At 34.9% G+C, this 24,230-nt stretch overlaps 3 protein-coding genes across 3 annotated transcripts in view; 2 read left to right on the top strand and 1 right to left on the bottom strand.

Moving 5' to 3' along the window:
• LOC126974376 (delta-1-pyrroline-5-carboxylate synthase) overlaps window positions 1-24,230 on the top strand; it is a 649,376-nt gene that overhangs the window by 514,267 nt on the left and 110,879 nt on the right. The window lies entirely within an intron of this gene.
• LOC126974378 (spondin-2) overlaps window positions 1-24,230 on the bottom strand; it is an 85,474-nt gene that overhangs the window by 26,276 nt on the left and 34,968 nt on the right. Inside the window, exon 3 of the mRNA XM_050821855.1 lies at window positions 1,828-2,027. Coding sequence (XP_050677812.1) covers window positions 1,828-2,027 — 200 coding nt within the window. The remainder of the gene's footprint in view (window positions 1-1,827; window positions 2,028-24,230) is intronic.
• Window positions 14,429-16,837, top strand: LOC126974383 (uncharacterized). The gene is made up of 2 exons (XM_050821860.1): window positions 14,429-14,705; window positions 15,941-16,837. Exons 1-2 carry the CDS (start codon window positions 14,480-14,482, stop codon window positions 16,585-16,587), a joined length of 873 nt encoding a protein of 290 aa, XP_050677817.1. The 5' UTR covers window positions 14,429-14,479; the 3' UTR covers window positions 16,588-16,837.

Here is a 24,230-nt window from a genome sequence, read left to right as displayed (position 1 = left end):
ATGTCATCCCCACCATCTGGATGTGTGGCGGTCCTCCACAGTGCAGTTTTAAAGGAGCTTTCTTCCACGTACTACAACGCTGTGGAATGAGCTTCCTTGTGCGGTGTTTCCGAGACGATACAACATGGGTACCTTAAAAAAAAGGGCGTACACCTTCCTTAAAGACCGGCAATGGTCCTGTGATTCCTCTCGTTTTGCAAGAGAATGTGGGCGTCGGTGGTCACTTAACACCAGGTGAATCGTACGCTCGTTTGCTCTCCTTTTCAATAAAATAAATATCAGCTTTACACACGATTTACACTATGTGAGACGGGATGTCACCGCAAAGTCATTCCTGATTATGGACATCAATATGGTAAGAAACTAGTCGGAAGCAATATGAAGTTAGGAAAGTTTAACAAAAGTTTTACACAATTTAATTACAGACCTTTACGAGTCTTACCCGTGTTTTCTATGTACTTCTGTATCAGTTCCTTTAATTTATAATAATTTATCTCTGATCTTCCATTTACCAAATAATTTATCATAATTATTTTCAAATTCAATCATTTCTGAGCGTTCTCCAATCAAATACATAAAAAAGTTCAAACACAACGTTTATCAAATAAACTACCCATCAATTAAAACTTTACTCATCAAAAAAAGCCAAACAAATAGTCAACAAAATGTGCCCTAACTCGCAAAATGGCCGCGTCGCGATAAATTCAACGTTTTATTACCGCTCCATTAGTATCGAGTCGTGTTTTTATTTCGTGACGTATAATTATTGTTTGTACTCGGGGACATTAATTACCAAATACGATATTCCGAACGCTATTTTATGATGTTTCGTTTAATGTATGAATGTTTTCATTGCAGTTTATTATAATTAGCCCATGTTATGGTTTTGCTACATCATTTCATTGAATATTATCATTTTTGGTTTATTTACCTTTAAATGATCCTTTATTTTTCGACGGACAGATGGCCGTTGGGGTAGTAGTCTTCGAATGGCGACCACGTACCGGAAGACGCAATGTTGGTAGGCAACAAGATGGACTGACGATCTAGTCAAGATCACCGGAATATGTTGGATGAGGGCAGCGCAAGACCGATCGTCGTGGAAATCTTTGGGGGAGGCCTTTGTCCAGCAGTGGACGTCTTCCGGCTGATGATGATGATCTTTTATTTGGCTTCTGTACCCGAGAGAAACACTAAGGATATTATTTTACTATGACTACGCTCTTCACCCGTCCGTATGTACTGATTTATTGCCTTCTTTGAATAGCATGTTGTGAGCTCTATAATTTTTGGTACTCTTAATATGGTTCCCAATTGATAGTTTTGAGAGAAACGCCTTGTGCCATACATGATCAAAGATCTTCGCTATATCCAGGCTAACTGCCAGGCCTCCCCCTTGCTTTCGATAGCCGCCGCCCATCTATGTGTCAGGTATACCAGAAGATCGCCTGCCAACCGACCATGGTGAAAGCCGTACTGTCGGTCGTTGATCAACTGGTGACCTTCTAGGTATACCATGAGCTGCCGGTTAATTATGCTCTCCATGATTTTGGAGAGCAGGGAGGTAATAACTATAGGCCTGTAGTATGCCGGATCCGAACTGTCTCTTTTTTTGGATCGGGTGGACAAGGACTGACTTCCATGAGTCAGGGACTATAATTTTGATTTATAATATTACCGATCTAGTCTAGGTTCTAGGTCAAACTCTCTTCTTCTCTACACTTCTATCCATATTTGCCTCAAAAATTTGTACAGTCAAACTACAACCTCTCTTAAATAAGTATTAAATTATATTACAACATGGCAACTCAATATCAAATAACATACTCTAGAATGATTGCCATCCACAAAGAACTCGGCTTCACTGCGACCAGCTCCTTGTCCAATAGCTGGTGCTCCAAATTCATCCAGTGTGCCCTGAGTGGAGGCAAGAGAATCTGATCTGCCTGTTTCGGCAAACTGCTTCATTGAAGAGGAAACGCGACGTCCTAGCCGGAACAGTACGTAGGATCGGCTGTGTGAGACACCTGAAAAAAAACTCAGGTTATTTAGGAACAAAAAGTATTACGCAAGAGGGAATTTTCGACAATTAGGCTCCGGATAGTATGTAGAGAGATTAACAAACAAATATTGATATAACTTGGGTTGCATTGCTTCCAAATTTTCTCTTTGAATCGGACTTAGTTTTTTAAAGCAAATATGTTCTAATCAAATAAATCCTTATCAATATACTAGCTGACCCGACAGACGTTTTTCTGTAGATAATAAAAAAAAAATTGCCAATAATATTTCAAAACATCAAGAATTATTTCGTAACGTATGCTCGTTGTTATAATGAAATTGTTTCACAGCAGATCTGTCAAACCGTGTGTCACTAAATTCTCTCATAGAAAATATATCCATACATAACAAATATTGGAATTAAAAAGAATTATGGGTCCCAAATCGAAATTAAAAGTATCCTATCTCTTAAGTTGGACTAAGCTGCACTCTATGAAGTGATCTCCATCAAAATCCTTTCATTAGTTTAGGAGTCCATCGCGGACAAACAACGTGTTACGTAATTTATATATATTAAGAAGATTATGAATATGAAAGTAAATTTTTATGAGTTTTCGAAATGACAGTTCCTTAAACTAGATTATGTAGAGAGTAACGATGAAAATAATAATATCTATAAGCCGGCTTCACAGAAATAACGTATTGATGAAAAGCGACCTAAGTTTTGATGAATGAAAAGCTGCCACATCAAGGGAACGAAGAATTCGTCAGGACCGTGCGAATAAAAGTTTGTAATCTCTGTGTACCATGTAGGTATGTATGTAAGTATTCAATAGATATTAGGTATTTATGCCTTCATATAATCATTATAATCATCGTTATCGTAATGATAATTCTTCTTAGCAGTAATAATAGTTCCAATTTGTATGTAATACTTAGAAATATAATCAAGCGAATCAGCAATCTCTTTAAAATAATTTCTTAATCAAATTTATTGAACTATAGATTGATACCATCATATTTTGCTAAATAAAAGTTAAGTTGGTTAAGTGTAAAACGTAATAAGTAAGTGTAATAATAGGATAAAACCAAAAATTTGGTTAGCGTTAGCAGACTGCTGCGAGAGCGTTTCACACAAATAAAAATCTTTATCTTTAAATACTGGGGACACTTTAATCAAAAAGAATACTGAGCAGAATAGAAAGACTATGTCCTAAGACTATGTGTAAATATATAAACTACAAGAGGATTTGTTACAAGTCCGAAGTTCTCAAGCAAAACAAATTATGAAATATCTTTGGAGTTAGGAAAAACCCAACTAACTTCGTGAATCAACGCGGGGGCAAAAAGAGCAGCCTCGGAACGGATTAAAAGTTTGGCCGAAGATTCCAATTCTCGAGACCCAACAAATACCGTTAATATTCTTTCCATTTTTTCATGTTTATAAAGCAATTTGTTACCCTTTAAGGTTAGATCTTGACTGAGAATCAAGATGGATAGAGTGTATTACTTCATTGAAACAACTACGAATAATGCCCTAATTAAGAAGACTTCGAGACGTTGCATTTTTAAGGGCCGATTCAACCAAACACGATGTTACACGAGGATAACTATACGGGGATAATTTTTCCCCTTAAACTTACTGATCTGAGTACACTATCTCGGTATTCTTATACTATATTTAAAGTGTGAATGATAAACGAAGAGGGAACGAATGTGTATACCGACAAAAATCCATGTTCTACTGTTTGTTATAACGTTACATGAAATGCGATAACAATTCAATTTCGTAGGATAATAGAGTGAAATGTCAAATGTTGACAGTTGTTTATTTTTATTCGTAGATAGAAGATAAACAAAAGATGCGTCGCTAAAATAACAATAATAATGTGACAGAGACACATAAATTACATTGGTATTGGGAGTAAACGAGATACACTACAAATTCTGTATCAGTATCCCTTTCGCGAATTCGATTTTTTTCGGACCCAACCATTGTCCCAACAAACAATGGCTGTCGTTGTGCAATACTATTTAATTTAAATTCTAATTGAATAAATTCTGATAGTCAATACGTAATTGAGTGTTTTGATGTGAATTCAGTTATTATTAAAAGGGACTTTGTTGTCTATAACGTTGTACAAATTGTTCAGAAAGAAAACACGATAACATAACATGTCATTTACATACGCTGACAGCGAATATAGTGTTAATCTATCTACGTTTTTATTCGAGGTGACGAATGATATGTGATGCTCTGACATCCGTTATTCTCAGTTTAACATTTAAATAGATTTAATCTTAGAATACGAGTAGTTACTCGCGAGTAAATACTTACTCCGGTTTGGTCGAATCCACCCTTAGTCTTATTGTCAATAAGGCCGAAGTATAATTATATTGACCTTATTAATAATATAACTATTAATGGTTAGAAAAATTAGGAAAATTTCACTGTTGGTTCAAATTGAAATACCTACAGTTAAGTTCTCTATAACGTTGTACCCTTATAACGCGTATTAATATTCTGCGATTTGACTGGTATACCACGAGCAGGTACACCATATAACGCGGGGATTTCCGACAATCATATTTCTGTACTGTCAAATTTATAATGATTTGTACAGTAATTCATAATTAGCTACGCGTTATTATTAATTTATTTTATTAAATTTATGATTTTAAAACCAACTAGAAAAACTAGGTTAACAATTTGAAATATATGTTACGATTGTGATTAATTATTATTATTATTTGGAATAACGAGGTCATGAAAACGAGCTATATAAGAATACGCGATTTCCTATAACGCAGAACCACTTTACCGCGTTATAGGGATGACCTTTATTTTCATTCAAAATTATTTAAATTTTTAATTTATTAATTAGATTTATAATCACGTCTCAATGACAAAATCTACCATCCATTCGGAAGATACGCAAATAAAGAATTTGATTGATTGCTAAGAGAGCAATTTTTTTTAATGGAAATAAAGGATGAGACGAGCAGTACGTTCAGCTGATGTTAATTGATACGCCATACCCATTACAATGCAGTGCAACTCAGGATTCTTGAAAAAATTCTGAGCGGCACTACAATTGCGCTCGTCACCTTGAGACATAAGATGTTAAGTCTCATTTGCCCAGTAATTTCGCTAGCTACGGAGCCCTTCAGACCGAAACACACTCATGTTTACACATTACTGCTTCATGGCAGAAATAGGCTCCGTTGTGGTACCCATAATCTAGCCGGCTTCCTTTGCAAAGTAGCCTCCCACTGGTAAATAGATACCTCAGACCCGAAAAGAATGGCGCAAGATAATCAATAGAACTTAAACCTCTACTTTAGCCTCTTTAAACTTAAACTTTGAAACTACCAACTAACTGACTCTAAAACCATCCCTACAAAATAACATACCTTTATCATTTTGTTCCCATGTATTGTAAGATTGTAGCAATATATTATTCAATTTTAATATTAATGTTAGTAAAGCAATCCAGTGTTTTATTTGAAAAAAAAAAACTGGATTGCTCTCAAATCGCTCCATCTATAATTTTTCACGGTCGTCCTAAGATTTAATTTAACTTCGTCAAAGCGTTTTGTTAATGAATTTTGTTTGTGACTTTCAAGTGAATTAAGCCCCTTGTGTAAAACTTGTAGCTTTTCGTCATTTCTTTTGGTGCCTTAACTAATTATAGCTTATCCCGGTTCTAGTTTTTTAATTAGGTATTTTACAAGTTAGGGATGAAAATAAAAATGGGTTTGTTAGGCTGGTCTGAATTTTTGCGCTAGTATTCTATAATTTGTAAGCTAATAATATACAGTTTGTTTTTGTTTTCTTGATCGCTTTGACTTGTTTTTTTTTCCATTTCTTCAAAGTTGTTACCTTCGATGTCAGCCAAGGTAGTATAGTAACTACATAGTTTTGAAAAAATTATGGATGAAGTTTTATTTAAAATTAGTAATAAAAATAATAAAAATATTATTGTATGTGGAGATTTTAATGTCAATTTATTAGTTGAATCCGGCCTGAGCACTAAGCTAATATCCCTATTTCGATGCTATAATCTAGTAAATTTATTTTTAGAGCCAACTAGAATTACAGTGACTACATCAACCTGTCTTGATAATATATTTACCAATATTGTTCCACAGTCAAAGTCAATTATAAATAAATTAGAATCAGACCACTGTGGCCTACTAACCACTTTTAATTTTAATTATAGTAAACCTAAGTTCAGTGTTAAATATGTACCTGTGAACACTAGTCGCCTAAATAATTTTAGATCAAATACTTTAATGAAATTACCTAATTTAAATTATTATGAGGACCCAAATGAACTATATGATTCTGTTATTGATGTCATCAAAGGTGAATATAATGTTATATTTAAGCCAAAGTATATACAGAAAAATAATTCATTGTCTTTCAGTGATTGGGCAACGGTGGGAATTCATATTAGCAGGAGGAAATTATACTCACTTTATGAGGAAAAATTGTATAATCACTCAGAAAGATTTGCTAACTATGTAAAAAATTATTCAAAGATATTTAAACGCTCATGTACCTTAGCAAAATCAATGTATATAAGTAATGAAATTAAAAATAGTTCAGATAAAATAAAATCAACATGGCAAGTATTAAACAGTGAGACTGGAAGAAACAAACCTCGCAACTTAAATTTTAGTTTAAAAATAAATGATAAAATCTTGGATACAGACCAAGATGTTGCGGATGCTTTTGAAAGATTTTTTGCTGATATTCCAGTTTCCACCACCAAGGCCCTAAAGTCATCTGCCACTCTTGCTGAATCTATAATTATGTCTAATGTAAATGAATGTAAAATAGAGTTCAAATTCACTCATGTTACTTACAATGATGTAATGAAAGCCTTTAAATCAGTAGAATTGAAAAAGGTTGCTGATCTTGATGGCTTATCCGTTAAAATAATTCACTCCATAGCTGATTGTATTGCTCCATACTTGGTTGTCATATTTAACTTATGTGTTGACAATGGTGTGTTTCCTGATTTGATGAAACAGAGTAAAGTCATTCCATTATTCAAAGCCGGTAGTTCTTCTGACCCCACAAATTTTAGACCAATATCTATTCTACCGACGCTAAGTAAAATATTTGAAAAGCTTATTTTACAACAATTGCTTAATCATTTCTATGGTAACAATTTAATGAGCACTAAACAATTTGGTTTTTCAAGGGGTCGCTCAACAACAGATGCTGGTGTTGAGCTTATTCAGCAAATTTTTGAAGCCTGGGATAATTATCAGGATGCCGTTGGTATTTTCTGTGATTTATCTAAGGCATTTGACTGTGTTCATCATGAAATCTTAATCAGGAAACTACATCATTATGGTATCAAGGGAGAAGCACTTGGCCTTCTGAAGTCTTATTTGGGCAACAGGTTTCAGATGGTTGAAGTGAACAGTAAGAGGTCAGCTGGATCTCCCATTACCATGGGCGTTCCACAGGGTTCGATTCTTGGGCCATTCCTATTCCTTGTATATATAAATGATTTACCATACTTTGTACAAAATAAACATGAGATAGTATTGTTTGCAGATGATACTTCTTTACTTTTTAAACTACATAGACAGCATACTGCTTTTGATGACGTGAACAATGCTATCTCCAAAGTAGTGGAATGGTTCACTACGAATAATCTCCTTCTTAATGAAAGAAAAAAAAACAAATGTATTAAATTTTCCCTGCCTAATGCTAGACAGGTAGACACAAATATTGTAGTAAAAGACGATGAGTTGAAACCTGTAGATACAACCGTATTTTTAGGGATTACCTTAGATACCAAACTTCAGAGGGGTCCTCATATTATGAATTAGGCGAAAAAGCTTAGTTCTGCAGCATAGGCAGTTAAAAAAATTCGGCAACTTACGGATGAAAATACCGCGAGGTTGGTCTACTTCAGCTATTTTCATAGTCTGATGACATACGGTATTTTACTTTGGGGACATGCTGCCGATGTTAACACCATTTTCACACTGCAGAAGCGAGCTATTCGTGCCATCTATAAATTAGGAGCAAGAGTGTCACTAAGGGCAAAATTTAAGGAAATAAAAGTTTTGACTTTGACATCGCAATACATATATGAAAACCTTGTTTATGTAAAAAAAATATAAATTCGTTTAAAAAAATTAGTGATACTCATAATGTCAATACTAGAAATAGGGATAGGCTTGCTGTTCATGTAAGTCGACTCCAAAAAGTCACAACTTCATTCAGAGGTCTGTGTATACGTTTTTATAATAAGGTCCCTATTGACATTCAGAACATACCTTTAAATGAATATAAATCAGTGCTAAAGAAAAAGTTGTATACAAAAGGGTACTATAATATATCTGAATATCTGGATCTAAAGAACCCTTGGGACTGAGCTGCTGGGCTGTTACATGTCTGTATTAGTTTGATAAATGTCATTATAGTTATATAATATAAATATTAATATTGTTTCTGTTTTTTAATCAATTTTAATAATCATTATCATGAGTTATGTAATTTGAAACAAAATTGTAAGTAGAGGCATTTAGTAAGTATTGCATAATATGTAGATGAACTTGAATTGTTTTGTTATTCGGTAGATTTCTCGTGGCAGGTATCGTCATGCTCGCTTAAATGCCTCTGCTTGTGGCGGCGACGTGGGGCGGGTCATTCCCTTCCCTAAAATATGGTCGAGGGAGGCGATGGCTGGTCCATGCGTCATGCTCGTGAACGGGTGCTCCTCGTGGGGGCTGGATGATCTTGTTACCGGGAGGTCTGCTTGATGTGTGTTTTTTATTATCTCACATAATGCCTCTATTTATTTACGGTATGTGTGGATTGATGCATCTACTATACTCAATAACTCTTGTGTTTATAAGTATTAATTTACTTTTCAATAAGAAACAATATCTATATATTTTTTTTTTCACATTCATAAGTATCCTTTTTGTGACCTACATGAATAAAGTGTTTTTGAATTTGAATTTACAAAGTTATAGATGAAATGTGCTTGAGTTGCGGCGGAAGGACACCGATTCCAAAAATAACAATAATCGTAACTAGAATTAGATTAATTTATTAGATTGTCTAAGAATACGCAATTATTTTCATACTTTTTAGTGCCTAATATTATAACTATTGATTTGGAATAGTGTTTTTGAAGTCGGTTGTTTTTTTTTTCGTTGATTTTTTTTTGTATAGAATACATTTCACGGGCGCTTCTGAAACGCACGTTATCTTTCTAGGGTTAATACAATGTACTTACTTAATCATACATAAATACATATAAACATCCATGACTTGGAAACAAACATTCATACTCATATAATAGAATCATCTCAATTACATCACTTATAAAAAATACTGAATCAAAATTGATCCATTCGTTTTATATCTACGTTTACCGATATACTTATATGAATGAAATGATTGTTTATTTGAAACGTATAGTATACATAGCTGCTACTAGGCCACTATTTATTTATTTATTTAGAAATACCAACATTTGTTTACATTGATGCGTTATATATTTATAATACAGACAAAATATAACGTACTTAATGTAACAAACAATTACAGGTATCTACCACATGCTTTAATAATTTTCACAAAGTAAATATTAGTTTAAGAGGAAACAAAAATATATGCAAACAAGTAATAATCGTTAAATGATTTGGTTTTAAATTATTATTATATATATTATAAAACTAAGAAATATAAATTATTATGACTACATTTTATTCACTAAACTTACAAACAAATAATTAAGTGAATAAAATGTAGTCATAATAATTTATATTTCTTAGTTTTCACTTAATTAACTATCAACGTAAGCGTGCCAAAAAATGCATAGGCTTGCACAGGACACAACTTACGGGGTTCCAATCCGGCCATTGCAAGCTGAATGAGCACTTAGCTAGAATGAGTCTCAGTGAATCAAACCTGTGCACATTCTGCTGCGAAGCCGCTGAAGACCCCATACACATTCTTCTGGAATGCGAAGCCATTGCCAGAATCAGGCATCTTAAAATACCTTCACTTAAAGCACGTGCCCTGCCAAGACCCTCTGAGGATCCTACGCCTTTTAAGAGTAGGTCTCGAGGATATAATTTAAATCTCGGCACAGTAACACGTTAGTAGCCTCGATTCTCCTCCTTAACTTTTGAGTTGAGGGCAGGCGCGCTAGCGCAAGAAGGGGGCACAATAGATCATAGGATTTAAGTGCATTGAAATCCCCAAATCATAATAATAATATATTACACATAAATATACAAATAACTTAAAAAAACTTATAAAGGAGACAAACAATAAACAAACAAAACCTCAAATATTAATACTACTTATACGTTACAAAAATGGTACTCAGTATGTTTGCTGGTGTGAAAACCAACGCTGATCTCCCGTTGAGCCATTTGGTGACAACATTTATTTTAGTTAGTAAATTAAAGTAACGAGTAAATACTTAACTAAAACCTTATAAACTTCTATTATGTCTAATTTTAAGTTTATACTTCTATAATGTATACTCAGTGGGCGCAATGGTGACTGTTTGTTGCATCTTATGTCAACTGTCAAATTACAATTATTTATGTTAAAAAAACAAATGCAATATTTTTTCTACTAACGACACCACTCAACTTATAACATATTGTATCTTTTGCGTCGGGAGTAAACACAGTAGTTATGTGAACCAAATCAATCTGATTCCTCGGAAAATTTCTCATCTCCAGTAAAAGTAAATAAAAAGTAAAATAAGTCGAAACAACATTAAATATTGAAATATAATCAAAACAACTAGGTACGGTTTGATACCAAGAATTCCCTTAGCAAAGAGCTCATCAATTCTAATTTTATTCACTAAGCGAACGTTTCGTGTGTGACCTAGAAAGTATTTCTGTACGAAACAAAACATTTCGTTTTCCTTGAAGTACCGAATAAAAATGTTCTAAATGATTCACTCTTTACCCTATTATTATTATGTTCGTCATATTTTAAGTACTATATTCTGAGGCGCAATTTTTTCTCAAATTGATGCTGTCAAATATCCAATGAAAAAAGTATTTACGTATTAACTCACTCTCAATTTTTATACATCTTCTTAGTCTTTGTAAATGAATATCTCAAATTATAACTATAAAAACTTACACTGATAAATACTTACACTGATAAATACTTACGCTGATAAATACTTACGCTGATAAATAAAATCATCTGTTTTCATTGAAAATGCTCATTTATTCTTAAATACATAACGGTTTTTCAACTTTTGTGTACAATAAAATAAAAACACAATATAAATAATTTATGCATGGTATCATACCTTGTTTTGATAGTTTTCAGATACAGTCACTGAAATCATCCTAACTATAAGCATTCTTTTGCTACACGTAAAATTATTATTTTAGGCACCTTTCATAATACATATCTTCGCAAAGTTTGATCTTTATTAGCAACAGAGTCCATTGGTTCAATAATACATATTTTTTTTTGAAAAATCATTCGAATTGATTTCCGTCAAAAGTTTAAGAAATAAAAAAAAACTAAATATGCAGTTATTGGTTTCATATAAATCGAGGGCATGACTCCTTTCATGAGTTTCCTCTTAGTCTCGTAGTTTCTTATTTGATAATGTAATGTAATGTATGTTCATAGGCACATAAGTGAATTTGCCAGAAACTGTCATAACCATAATGTTAACACCAGGAACAGACATAAACTTATGATGCCTACTACTCGGCTAAGTCTAGTTATTAAGTCTTTTGTGAGGCGATGTATATGCTTTTACAACAAGATCCCAGAAAATTTTCAAAACAAAAGTATAACGTTATTCAAAAGAATTGTTAAAAAACATTTGTGTGGTAAAGGTTACTATAACATAAATGACTTTCTTAATGATACCACAGATTGGGAATGGAGTGACAGCCCTCAGGCTATTAAATAATAAGTTTAATTGTACAATTTTACTTTGTAAACATATTTATTCGATGAAAAAAAAGCCCGCTGAGTTTGTTGCGCCCATTCTTCTCAGGTCTGAGGCATTAATTTTGGAATGGGTGGTAGGTTTTTGACTTTCAATAAGTGATGTCACATCCTATTTTGAATAAAAATATTTGAATTTGAATTTCCAACTTGGCCATCACCGCCCTTCTCGAAAAACCATCCTGTATAGAAGAATTATAAATCAAGTCAATCAAGCAATATCAGCATTTAATTGCCTTCAAATGAAAGTGTAAACTTGTTTACTTTGATTTGATGTAATAAATTACCTAAGATCAAGTGTGATTGTTTACATAACGGATGAGTCAGATGCTGTTGAACTCGGGATCTGCCAGTTGGCTCCGCTACAACATTACATGCAACTCGCATTAAATCAACATATCTTACGTCGCGTTTTACTCCACTACGTGTCAGGCGTCTGAATTTTATTTGAGATTATTTGTCACGAATTTATCACTTTGTGTAAGCTTTTTATTCATCTTTTAATGTCTTCTTTTTATAGATATGTTATGCTTAATGGCAGACGAATCAAACTTATCATGGGGAGTGTTCCGTAGAGCTGTTTAACCTGATTCCTGCCGCAGAACCACCTTCGTACGACACGCCACAAGTTAGGATATCATCCCCACCATTTGGATGTGTGGCGGTCCTCCACAGTGCGGTTTTCAAGGAGCTTTCTTCCACGTACTACAAAGCTGTGGAATGAGCTTCCTTGTGCGGTGTTTCCGGGATGATACGACATGGGTACCTTCAAAAAAAGCGCGTACACCTTCCTTAAAGGCCGGCAATGCTTTTGTGATTCCTCTGGTGTTGCAAGAGAATGTGGGCGGCGGTGATCACTTAACACCAGGTTACCCGTACGATAGTTTGTCCTCCTATTCCATAAAAAAAAAACTTGTGACGTAATGAACAGTGTATGTATTCATCCAAAACTGTGTTAATTACGTCGTTAATAAAAATATCTATAAGATCTTTGTAAATATCTTGCAAGTCCATAATGTTTTCAGCTGTATTTAGTGCTCGACCAACGGTCGGCGCTGACGTCGACGACCGACGCGTCGGTCGATCGTAGTGCCATGTCGTACGCGTCGACCATGATGCGTTTAGTTCTCAGCTGACAGCAAATTTGATTGCGTGTGTACAATTGCGAGGAAAACTGAATTCATTTTTAATTTCTTTAATATGTGCGTACTACTTATGTAAAAGATTACGGAATAAAAGATGGAGAAGATAATATCATCTTTACCTATTTATTATTTTTTTAATTTATCGCCATAGCGCATCTACGGATGACGTCCGACCGACGATTCTCGTACTATACTCGACGTAGCTGTCCGCGCGTAGCATTCATCAGCGCTGGACTAAATGCGATCGTAATATGTTTTCATTGTTATACCACATAAATACTAATACTTTTTTACTGATAAATAAAGCAATTCGTGCGAAATTATTCCCTAACCATTCAAAAATATTCAAAAATGCACAATGTTAATCTTCAACTTTTCACTTCTGCTGGCATTCCCGGAGTGCAACCCGTATTTTTTTTATTCCATTTTAGACACGTTAAACGAAAATAAAATGAAACGTGTTTATAATATTCGTAAAATAGTCTATTATATCTGTTAGTGCTGCCCATAGAGATCGCTGGAAATGTCAGTTAAGCTTACATGGTTATGCCGTTTAGAGTTATTCTGAGATGGAGCATGGCGAAGATAAATATAAAAAATAAAGTTAAGCCAGTTAAGCTCGGCCTCAGAGCCTTCTATTGGAATTATTCCAGGTTATTAACTTAATAAAAAAAAATATTTAACAAGATAAACAAACAATATCTACAAAGAATTTGGAAAATATAAGAAACTATAAACAATTTTTATCTACACCCATGCTTTAAATCGTTTATTAAAGATTCTAAAACAGTTAGCTTATTGCCAACATTTAAAAACCCAATGTCCTAATAACCATAACATCATCCAAACGAGTGTTGTAATGAAATTCAGTACAACATTATATCACCCGTTTTCATAATAACACACCTTTGGATGATATTATGGTTACAAGGACTGGCTCTTTTAATGTTAGCAGTAAGCCTACTGTTTCATAATCTTTTATAGAGGATTCATATTATGGGTGTAGATAAAGTCTTTTATGCAACTGTTGATAATTAGGTATTAAAACACTCATGTGATACTAATAGGGTCCGTTCACACAGACCGGCTCGGAGAGGAGAGCAGATTTTTATCACGTTGGAAACAGTGTTTTGAGTGATTGTAGTAAAGTTTATTTTTGCATTTGCACCTTTTTTGTCATTAAAAATGCCTGAACGCACTTCGTGTGAAGTAATAAAAGGAGCCGACCGGCTCCGCTTGCGTGCTCTTTCTCGCTCGCGCAGCCGATCGGCTCTGATTGCGTGCTCTTTCTCGCTTGCGCAGCCTGTCGGCTCCGATTGCGTGCTCTTTCTCGCTCGCGCAGCCGATGGGCTCCGATTGCGTGCCCGCTGCGGCCGCGCCGACTGCCATTTTGATAGCAACATTTGAACGTAATAGTTGTGCGTACTTGTACGAAAAGATGAATGATGAAAAATTAATAATACTCGTGTCAAAATATGAGTGTTTATTTGACATAACCAAGCCATCATATAGCGATCGGATAATGAAAGACAATGCATGGGAGGAAATTAGCAAATGTCTCGGAATAAGTGGTAAGTAAGGTTTTCATTGTTTTACACCTACCCCCAGATACTCAAACGAATTTTAAAGCAAGGGCTTCTTAAACTCGTGCTGCGACGTGTTAGATTCAAAGTCAAAATAGGAATAACATGAGTTTAAATGCGCCCTTACTTTAAAAACTCGTTTGAGTATCTGATCGTTAGAATATACTTATGTAGTAGACAATTTTTATTAAATATAACTTAAGAAACTCGCGTAGCCACTTGATCTTGCCAATCTAAAGCACCACTTGATGAAAAATAATCCTTAAATTTATTCCTTGTGGTTAGAACTGCGTCGCTATTAGAACTGTTTTCATTATTATTGTCTGTTATTGCTGTTAATAAATTTATATTGCTGTGAAATTCATTCTCTTGTCCTGGCGTCCGATTTTCTATTAAAAAATTATGTAAACATGTAGTTGCTAATATAATTAAATCACAGTACTTCGGCTGAATTTTCATTCGTTTTTGATAAATTTCAAATCTTTGAGTAAGCATTCCAAATGCACATTCTACGACTTTTCTTGCCCTGCTTAAACGCAGATTAAATACTTTTTTTGATAATTCTGTTCTTGCTTGTTCTCTTGGATACGGCCGCAATATATTATTGCTCAAAGGAAATGCCTCGTCTCCTATAAAAACATGTGGTAAGCTTTCAGTGGTACTAGGTAGAGGTTTATTTGGGGGCAGCTTTAACTTATTGGTGTTGAGTTTTTTCCAAAATTTTGAAATTTTTCTGTAAAATTCCGCCGTCGCTATTTTTACCATATGATCCGACATCAACAATTAAAAAACTGTATTTCGCGTCGACCACAGCTAGTAACACTGTACTGAAAAAGTTTTTATAATTATAGTATAAGCTTCCACTATTATCTGGTGCCTGTATATTGACATGCTTTCCGTCTATAGCGCCCAAACAGTTAGGAAAATTCCAAATATTAAAGAAATCACGTGAAACCTTTTCCCACATTTCTTCATCTGGCATCTGCATAACTATGGGCATCAAAACATCACAAATTACTCTGATTGTCTCATGAATAATTGAATGAACTGTAGAAATTCCCATTCGAAAATTAAATGACAAGTTTTTGAAACTGCAACCAGTGATGAGGAATCTGTAAAAATAAAACAAACACACAAAATAGAAATATAAGACTGCCGTACCAAAACGAACTATAAAATAAAAAAGAGTTATGTTATTAATTTTTCATTTCTGTTCTTTCCAGTGACGCAGTGCCAGGATCGTTGGAAGAAACTGCGAGATAACTTCAGAAAAGCCTATTATAACCGAAAAGGCAAGAGTGGCGATGGTGCAACTACGTCCAAATTGATAAAATTTGAAAAAGAACTTTCTTTTATAATACCATTTTTTCGCAATCGAAACCAAATATCTAATGTAACATTATCATCGGATGATTCAGAGCCTGGCACACCAATACCACCACCATCGACATCATCTAAACGTTCTGACCATTCTGAAGTTGAATCGCTTGCAAGTACTTCTGGCTCGAAAAAGAGACCACGCTTAAGCAAAGATGTTGCTACGGTTTTCGAAGAGTATCTTGAAGAAAAAAGAAATACTACACCCCGTGACAAGGCATTACGTAATTTTTTTTTGTCTATGTCAGATACAGTGGAAACATTCCCAAAAGAAGTCCAAGCACGAATTAAAAGGCGCGTGTTTAACATTGTTAATGAAGCTGAATTAAGTCTGTATGAAAATAGTACAGATTTGAATTATTCTTTGTCTATAAATTCACCGCCATCGACTAATCAATCTACTTACCTAGTGTCAAACGAAACCTATATTCCTCAAAACTATCCAGATCAGACTACTTACGGGTACAATACCAGCACACAAAATACAAAATAATAAACAATCAAAAACAATAATAATTATAATAATAATAATTAAACACACACAAATCTGTACTATTTAATTACATTTCATTAACGTAAATAATGCTTAATAAATGGAGGGCTGTGATTTTGTGATCTATTTAGATGTTTGTGTTATTTAACATGATTAGTATAAGTAATTTACATTTCATTAACGTAAACAATGCTTAATAAATGGAGGGCTGTGATTTTGTGATCTAAATAACATGATTAGTATAAATAATTGTTTTTTATTTATCTTAAAGTTACCGTTAACCTTTCTTCGGCTGTAATGGTGCAACGATAATTTGTAGTCTTTTTTGTTATATGTACTCTTAACAAATCTGTCAATTTCAAAAATTGCCAATATTCCATACGATAATACTCATAAAATTTTAGGCTATCTCTCTTCAATTCCTCGAAAATGGTGTGAAACTCCCCATGGATTAGTCTGTTTTTCCAAATATGTTTTACCCATATTTGTTTCCGCTTGCGCTTACGTTTCCTATGTTCTATTTCAAGTAATCTTGCTAACAAATATATTTCTTCGTCGGAGCTATCTAAATCCATGTTTCGAAAAGCACACGTTAACACACCGAAAACAAAACTTAGACTGCGCGGAATACTGGCACTGCCTTTGTAGTGTATCCACCCGACTCCGAGCGCATCCGACCGGCTCCGAGCACATCCAACCGCACCCGCTTTCAGATCTCTTCCAGCCGGTCGATGTGAAATAGTTGGCGGCTCCGCTCCGGCCAATTCCAAGCGTATACGACCCGGTCTGTGTGAAAAGAAAAAAGCAGGCCGATGCTCTCCGAGCCGGTCTGTGTGAACGGACCCTTATGATAAATCCACATTCGTGTTTTAATAACCTTATTACACAACAGTTGAATAAATAACTATTACTATACATTTTTTGCTTTACACTATTATTATACATTTTGAAATACTATTTTAATGAAATATAGATTTCTTTGATATTCGAATGCATTACGTATTCATTCTTAATGTTCGTCCCTCCCTGAAAGACTTGCCAAAGCAATTAACCGAGTACTTTGAAGTAATGGCCTTGTTTTGCCAAAGCTCTCTTCCTAATTTTCTTGTCCGCTGAGAAAAATAACTGTCTATATAGCGGTGGTATTAATTCGTTGCGACTATAGTTTTCTTGTTTTTACTTGTACTATAAGTATAGTTTTTCCATCAAATTGATTGGCCTAATGGTTTTTACTTTATCATGCACAATGATCTTTAAAAAGATTAACCATCACTAGTGTTAGGCTCCTTTGCACAGGATGCCGTATTATAGGTACAACGGCGCCTATTTCTTTATGCAGTGCCGCTCAGGATTGTTGAAACACCCAAAAATTCTGAGTGGCACTACAATTGCGTTCGTCACCTTGAGACCTAAGACGTTAAGTCTCATTTGCCCAGTAATTTCACTAGCTACGGCGCCCTTCAGATGAAACACAATAATGCTTACACATTACTGCTTCACGGCAGAAAAAGGCGCCGTTGTAGTACCCATAATCTAGCCGGCATCCTGTGCAAAGGAGCCTCCCACTGGTGCACATGTAGGTCATCCACTTTTAACACTTTTTTTTTGGGTAGTTTGAGTTACGTTTAATATTTTGTCATGATTAGTTATAAACCTATTTATAGTATCGAATAAAAATATAAAAAATATGCTTTTCCCTCAAGCCTTTTATCTTTGAGTCTTATTTTACTTCGATATATAAAATAATTAATTAAACGAGCCATAAAACGGAAACCGGAAATAATAATTATTCTAATTAAAGCTCAGAATCAAGTCGATGTTATTTATATTTTTTTTATGTATAGGAGGACAAACGAGCGTACGGGTCACCTAGTGTTAAGTGATCAACGCCGCCCACAATCTCTTGCAACACCAGAGGAATCACAAGAGCGTTGCCGGCCTCCAAGGAAGGTGTAAGCGCTTTTTTTGAAGGTACCCATGTCGTATCGTCCCGGAAACACCACACAAGGAAGCTCATCCCACAGCTTTGTAGTACGTAGAAGAAAGCGCCTTGAAAACCGCACTGTGGAGGACCGTCACACATCAGATGGTGGGGATGATATCCTAACTTGTGGCGGGTCGTGCGAAGGTGGAATTAGGCGTCAGGAATCAGGTTAAACAGCACTTCGGTACACTCCACGTGATAAATGCGGCAGGCACACCATTAAGCGACATCTCTACGCAACGCCAAGTGATCCAGCCGTTCACAGAGCACTGGGTCCCCGACAATTTGAGATGCTCTACGTTGCACGCGATTAAATGGGTCGAGCTTATACTGGGGTGCGACACACCAGAGATGACAGCAATACTCCATGTGTGGCCGGACCTACGCTTTGTAGAGCGCTAGAATGTGGGCCGGCTTGAAGTATTGCCGTGCTCTATTAATGACGCCCAGCTTCTTCGAAGCCAATTTGGCTTTGCACTCCAGATGGCCAAGGAATTGTCAATCGCTCGAGATTTCGAGACCCAGTATTCCGATACTAGGCGAAGCTTTAAGGGAAGTGTTGTCGAAGAGCGGTGATACGACAAATAGGTTTTTTTAGTGGTAAACGCGCAAACTTGAGTCTTCTGGGGATAAATTGGACAAGGTTCAATTTACCCCATTCTGCTACCATCTCAAAAGAGGACTCAATAGAAGACACAAGTTTCTCCCGGCACTGGTCCTCGATTTCCCGAGAGAGACATGCATGGCCGTATACACGGGCCATCACCAGTGCTGTCGTCTACATAGCAATGTATGTTGGAGGTGTCAGATATGTTATATATAATGAGGTGTATTGCGATGATATTGCAGTATTTATACAATTCATGACTCACTGTCGAGGTGTCATGATAATTAAACAATTTTTAGAATGTATTTAGTAGCTCCCAGGTACAGAATAAAACGCGACGACCGTTGAATGAATGCCAATTGCTAACAGCGAATCCATAGACACGCCTTGTCGTATAAATTTAGACTAACACGATGCTTTCCTTTGGAGCTTGCTTTCAATACATCTTAATTATGTGATGAAATATTGTATGCGCCATCGAAATGAGTATTGTCCATTCTTATGAATCACCGACTAGTGAATGACTATTCATAGTAAACGTATTATGTATCAAGTGGTTTATGAAGTCACTTTCACACATCATAATATGGGTCATGGCGTGAGTCTAACAAACAAAAATACTACTGTATAAAATAATATGAATCGTTATTTGTATTTAAATTCAAATTCAGATAGTTTTATTCTAAATAGGATTCAAAGTCACTTATTGAACGTCTAAAACTACCACGCATTCAAAATAGACTGCCTCAGGCCTTAGAAGTACGGGCACAAGAATCTCAGCAGCTTTTTTTTGTAAAATATGGATAACAATGTAATATTGTAAAATATACATGTATAATTAATAAGAGCGGACACTATCAAAGTGTCTGTTTCATTCCCAGTCTGTGGTATCATTAAGAAAATCGTTATGTTAAAATAACCTTTCCCACACAAACGTTTTTCAACAATTCTTTTGAATTTGGTAACACATTTGTTTTGTACATTTTCTCGGATCATATTGTAAAGGCATAAACATCACCCAATGAAATACTTACTTACTCGACTTAACCGAGTAGTAAGCATAACAAGTTTATGTTTATTCCCGTGTTAACATTATGATTGGCAAAGTTTCTAGCAAATTCCTTCATGTGCTTATGAACATATAGAACATTTTCAAGAATATATTGAGATGCTACAGTCAAAATATTTATTTCTCATAATTTTTCCCTGAATGATTATTTAGGACCTAGGTTATAAATAGCGCGAATGATTTAAGTTTTCTTTAGTGTTAATTCCGCTAATATTTGATTTTATACAATTCGACACGAGACTTGAGTCTCGTGCCAGATTTTGGCGAGACAACACGTCCTGAGGATGCCTCGTGTAGAGGCGAAACACGTGTCGAATTGTTTAAAAACAAATATTGGCGGAATTAACACCAAAGAAAACTTAAATCATTTGTATAATTATGGATTTCCGCAAAGTTACGCCTACTTCAATAAATTTTCTAATATTACATAGTCAAGCAGTTAATTGAGAGTCCGATTTGCGTACAAAGGTTCCGTATGGAATAATTAAAATATAGCTATTAAATTGTATATAAAAGAGGACTTCCTTCCACTTTTTTTTCAAAACTGTATTTGAAAACAATATAATTCGAATTGTTTCGAAACACACTACTTTACTTTACTCACATATTTTAAAATTATTTGTGGTTAAAGAACTTTATTCTCATTAAGAATATAACATTTATTTTATTTATTTATTTAAGGACATCCAGTTACAGTTACACTAAAAGTAATCTTAAAATAGGTAAATGTCTAAATAAAATTGTAAGTGCACTGAATATAGGTGCCACAACATGCAAACCAAGTAACAAAATATATCAGTCAAAACTATTTTAGCTTAAGAATTAAAAACTATCTTAAATACTATTTAACATTATTCAAAAATTTCCGAAAAGCAGTCTTAAATGCAATGGGTGACGTGTTAAATATATCTACAGATACATCGAGAGAATTATATGTTTGGCATAGTCTAGATATAGGTGAGTGTATTTTCAGATTAGTACGAGCTAACGGCAAACGCAAAAGACCTCGGGGTTTATATGGTAATCGGCGAGGAACTCTAAAATTGAAAGATTTAAGCAACACAGGGCAATCGACAAAACTTCGCAGTACTTTGAACAAGAACACCATATCTGATAATTCACGACTTTCCACCTTAAAATAATTCAGCCTTTCGACACATGGTTTATGGAGTTTGTGTAGACCAACCGAATATGACAGGTGTCTCAAAACTCTTTTTTGAATACGCTCAATGCGCAATTGGTGAACCTTATAGACTGGTGACCACACAACACTGCAGTATTCTAAGGTACTTCTCACAAAGGCGTTATAAATAATAATCTTAGTGAGCGGGTTTTTAAAATGATTACAATTTCTTAATATGTGATGCAATTTTGTCAATATGTGGGAGAAATGTGAGTTTATTAACGAAGACTACTCCTAAATCACGAATGCAATATACCTCTTGCAATTCTGTTCCACAAAAGTGGTACCGGGATTCAATGATGTTATGTTTGCGTGTGAATTTTATATGGTGACATTTCGAGGTATTTAATAACATTCCATTCTCCGAACACCAAGTCGACAAACTTGAAAAATCTTTCTGTAGCAGTTCTGTATCCTGAGAGGTTCTAATCACTCGTCAAAGCTTGAGCTTGTCAGCAAAGAGAAAAACTTTGCTATTACTGAAGATAGATACTATGTCATTAATGAACACGTTAAATAGCCAAGGGCCTATGTGGAAACCCTGTGGAACACCTGAGATTGCTATGAATGTATTCGATTTATAGTCTTTCACTACCACGTATTCCTGTCTAGTCGATAAGTAAGAGGCAAACCAACTTAGGGCTGCTCCAAAGATACCATATTTTTCTAGTTTTTTAATTAGTAGTCCGTTGGCCACGGTGTCGAACGCCTTTGAGAAGTCTGCATATACAGAATCTACTTGGTGGGAGGAATCAACTGCGTCGACAAGATACTGAAGGCAGCTGACGACCGTTAAAGAACCGCAAATATAAGTATTTGTTCCTTACTCAAAGTTCATTATTATCATCCCTTTACGCCTATGATAAATACCGCTACCCTTTTTCTTTATTAGATAAGGTATCATTAAAATACGCAATAAGTAATTATTAAGTACTTTCCAAATTCGTATCAATTATATTTAATACACGGTTCAAATTACTTTAGATATGTCTCAAGTTATTTCACACCATTATGTGCTCAACTCGCTAGTCTCATCAAAATATCGTGTGACGCTGAAATTGCTTCCCTGATAATGTCGTCAATTACACGTAACGTCATGGGTTCAATTCTCGTAATGTAGATATACAATTCGTTTTTTGTGGTCTACAAAATTATTGTAAATATATAGTTTATTTGATTAACCTTGGGTATTTACAAAAGGCATAAAAGGCATAAAAGGCATTTATTTTCTCAAAATTGATTCCTTTAGAATTCTTTTTGATGTCATTTCTTATACTACTAGATACTACTACCGCTTCGGAAACAAATGGCGCTCTGAGAGAGAAGAAGCGGCGCAAGAAACTCTCCCAGCATTCTTTTTTTTTGCGCTCTTTTCAATAAAAATATACAATATTGTACAGTTGCTATAAAATAATCACAATCTAGTCCCAGGCTGTCCGATCATTTAGATATTCAGCAGTGGAGTAATAGGATTTACGACAGAGCCATTTTTTTATAAAACATTTAAATTTATTTATAGACAATGCCTGAACAGTGGCTGGGACTTTATTGTAGAAGTGTATACATTTACCCTTAAAGCTATTATGTATCTTATGAAGCCTACTAGAATTAGTTACAAGCAATCCCTTATTTCTAGTGTTATAATAATGAAAATCACTATTAAGAGCAAAAAGGTGACGATTTTTGTGAACATATATTAAATTTTCATAAATGTACTGACAATAAACAGTCATAATATTTATTTCTTTAAATTTTTCTTTGAGAGACTGTCTATAACCAAGCTGATATATAGCACGAACAGCTCTCTTTTGCAGAGCAAACACTATATCAATGTCAGCAGCATGACCCCATAGTAATATACCGTACGTCATGATGCTGTGAAAATAACTAAAGTACACTAATCTAGCGGTCGCAACATTCGTGTACTCTCTAATCTTTCTAACTGCATATGCCGCAGAGCTGAGTCTATCTGCTAGATGGGTAATATGTGGACCCCACTGAAGCTTTTTATCTAACGTGATACCGAGGAAGACCGTAGTGTCCACAAGTTCCAATCTCTGGTCATTTATAAGTACGTTGGTTTGTACCTCCGCTGTGTTTGGTGTAATGAACCGTAAACACTTTGTTTTTTTACTGTTTAAGTGCAGATTATTCGTCTCAAACCAACGCACTATCTTTGAGAGTGCATTGCTTACCTCGTCATCAATATCCGCACGTCGCTTCACTTTAAAAATAAGTGAAGTATCATCAGCAAACAATACAATCTCATGGCTATCATCTACCACAAACGGTAGATCGTTAATATATATAAGAAACAAGAAAGGACCGAGAATAGAACCCTGTGGAACACCTATTCGCACAGGTTTACCCGAAGACCGTTTGCCATTTACATCGACTATCTGAACTCTTTCGCTTAAATATGATTTTAACAGATTTAGGGCTCTATTTTTCACTCCATAATGCTTTAGTTTTAGGAGTAAAGTTTCATGGTGGACGCAGTCAAATGCTTTTGACAAATCACAAAAAATGCCCAATGCATCCTGTGACTCTTCCCAGGCGTCAAAGATGTGCTCAATGAGTCTAGTACCCGCATTAATTGTTGATAAACCCCTAGTGAATCCAAACTGATTTTTGTTCATTAATTTACAAAAATGCATTTGTAGCTGTTGAAGCAAAAGTTTTTCAAAAATTTTACTAAAAACAGGCAGCACTGAAATAGGTCTGAAATTAGCAGGGTCAAAAGAACTGCCCGATTTAAACAAAGGTATAACTTTGCTGTATTTCATGAGGTCAGGGAACA

The sequence above is a fragment of the Leptidea sinapis genome, chromosome 32, assembly GCF_905404315.1.
Source record: "Leptidea sinapis chromosome 32, ilLepSina1.1, whole genome shotgun sequence".
Classification (NCBI taxonomy): domain Eukaryota; kingdom Metazoa; phylum Arthropoda; class Insecta; order Lepidoptera; family Pieridae; genus Leptidea; species Leptidea sinapis.
This window is presented reverse-complemented; position numbering and strand designations above follow the sequence as displayed.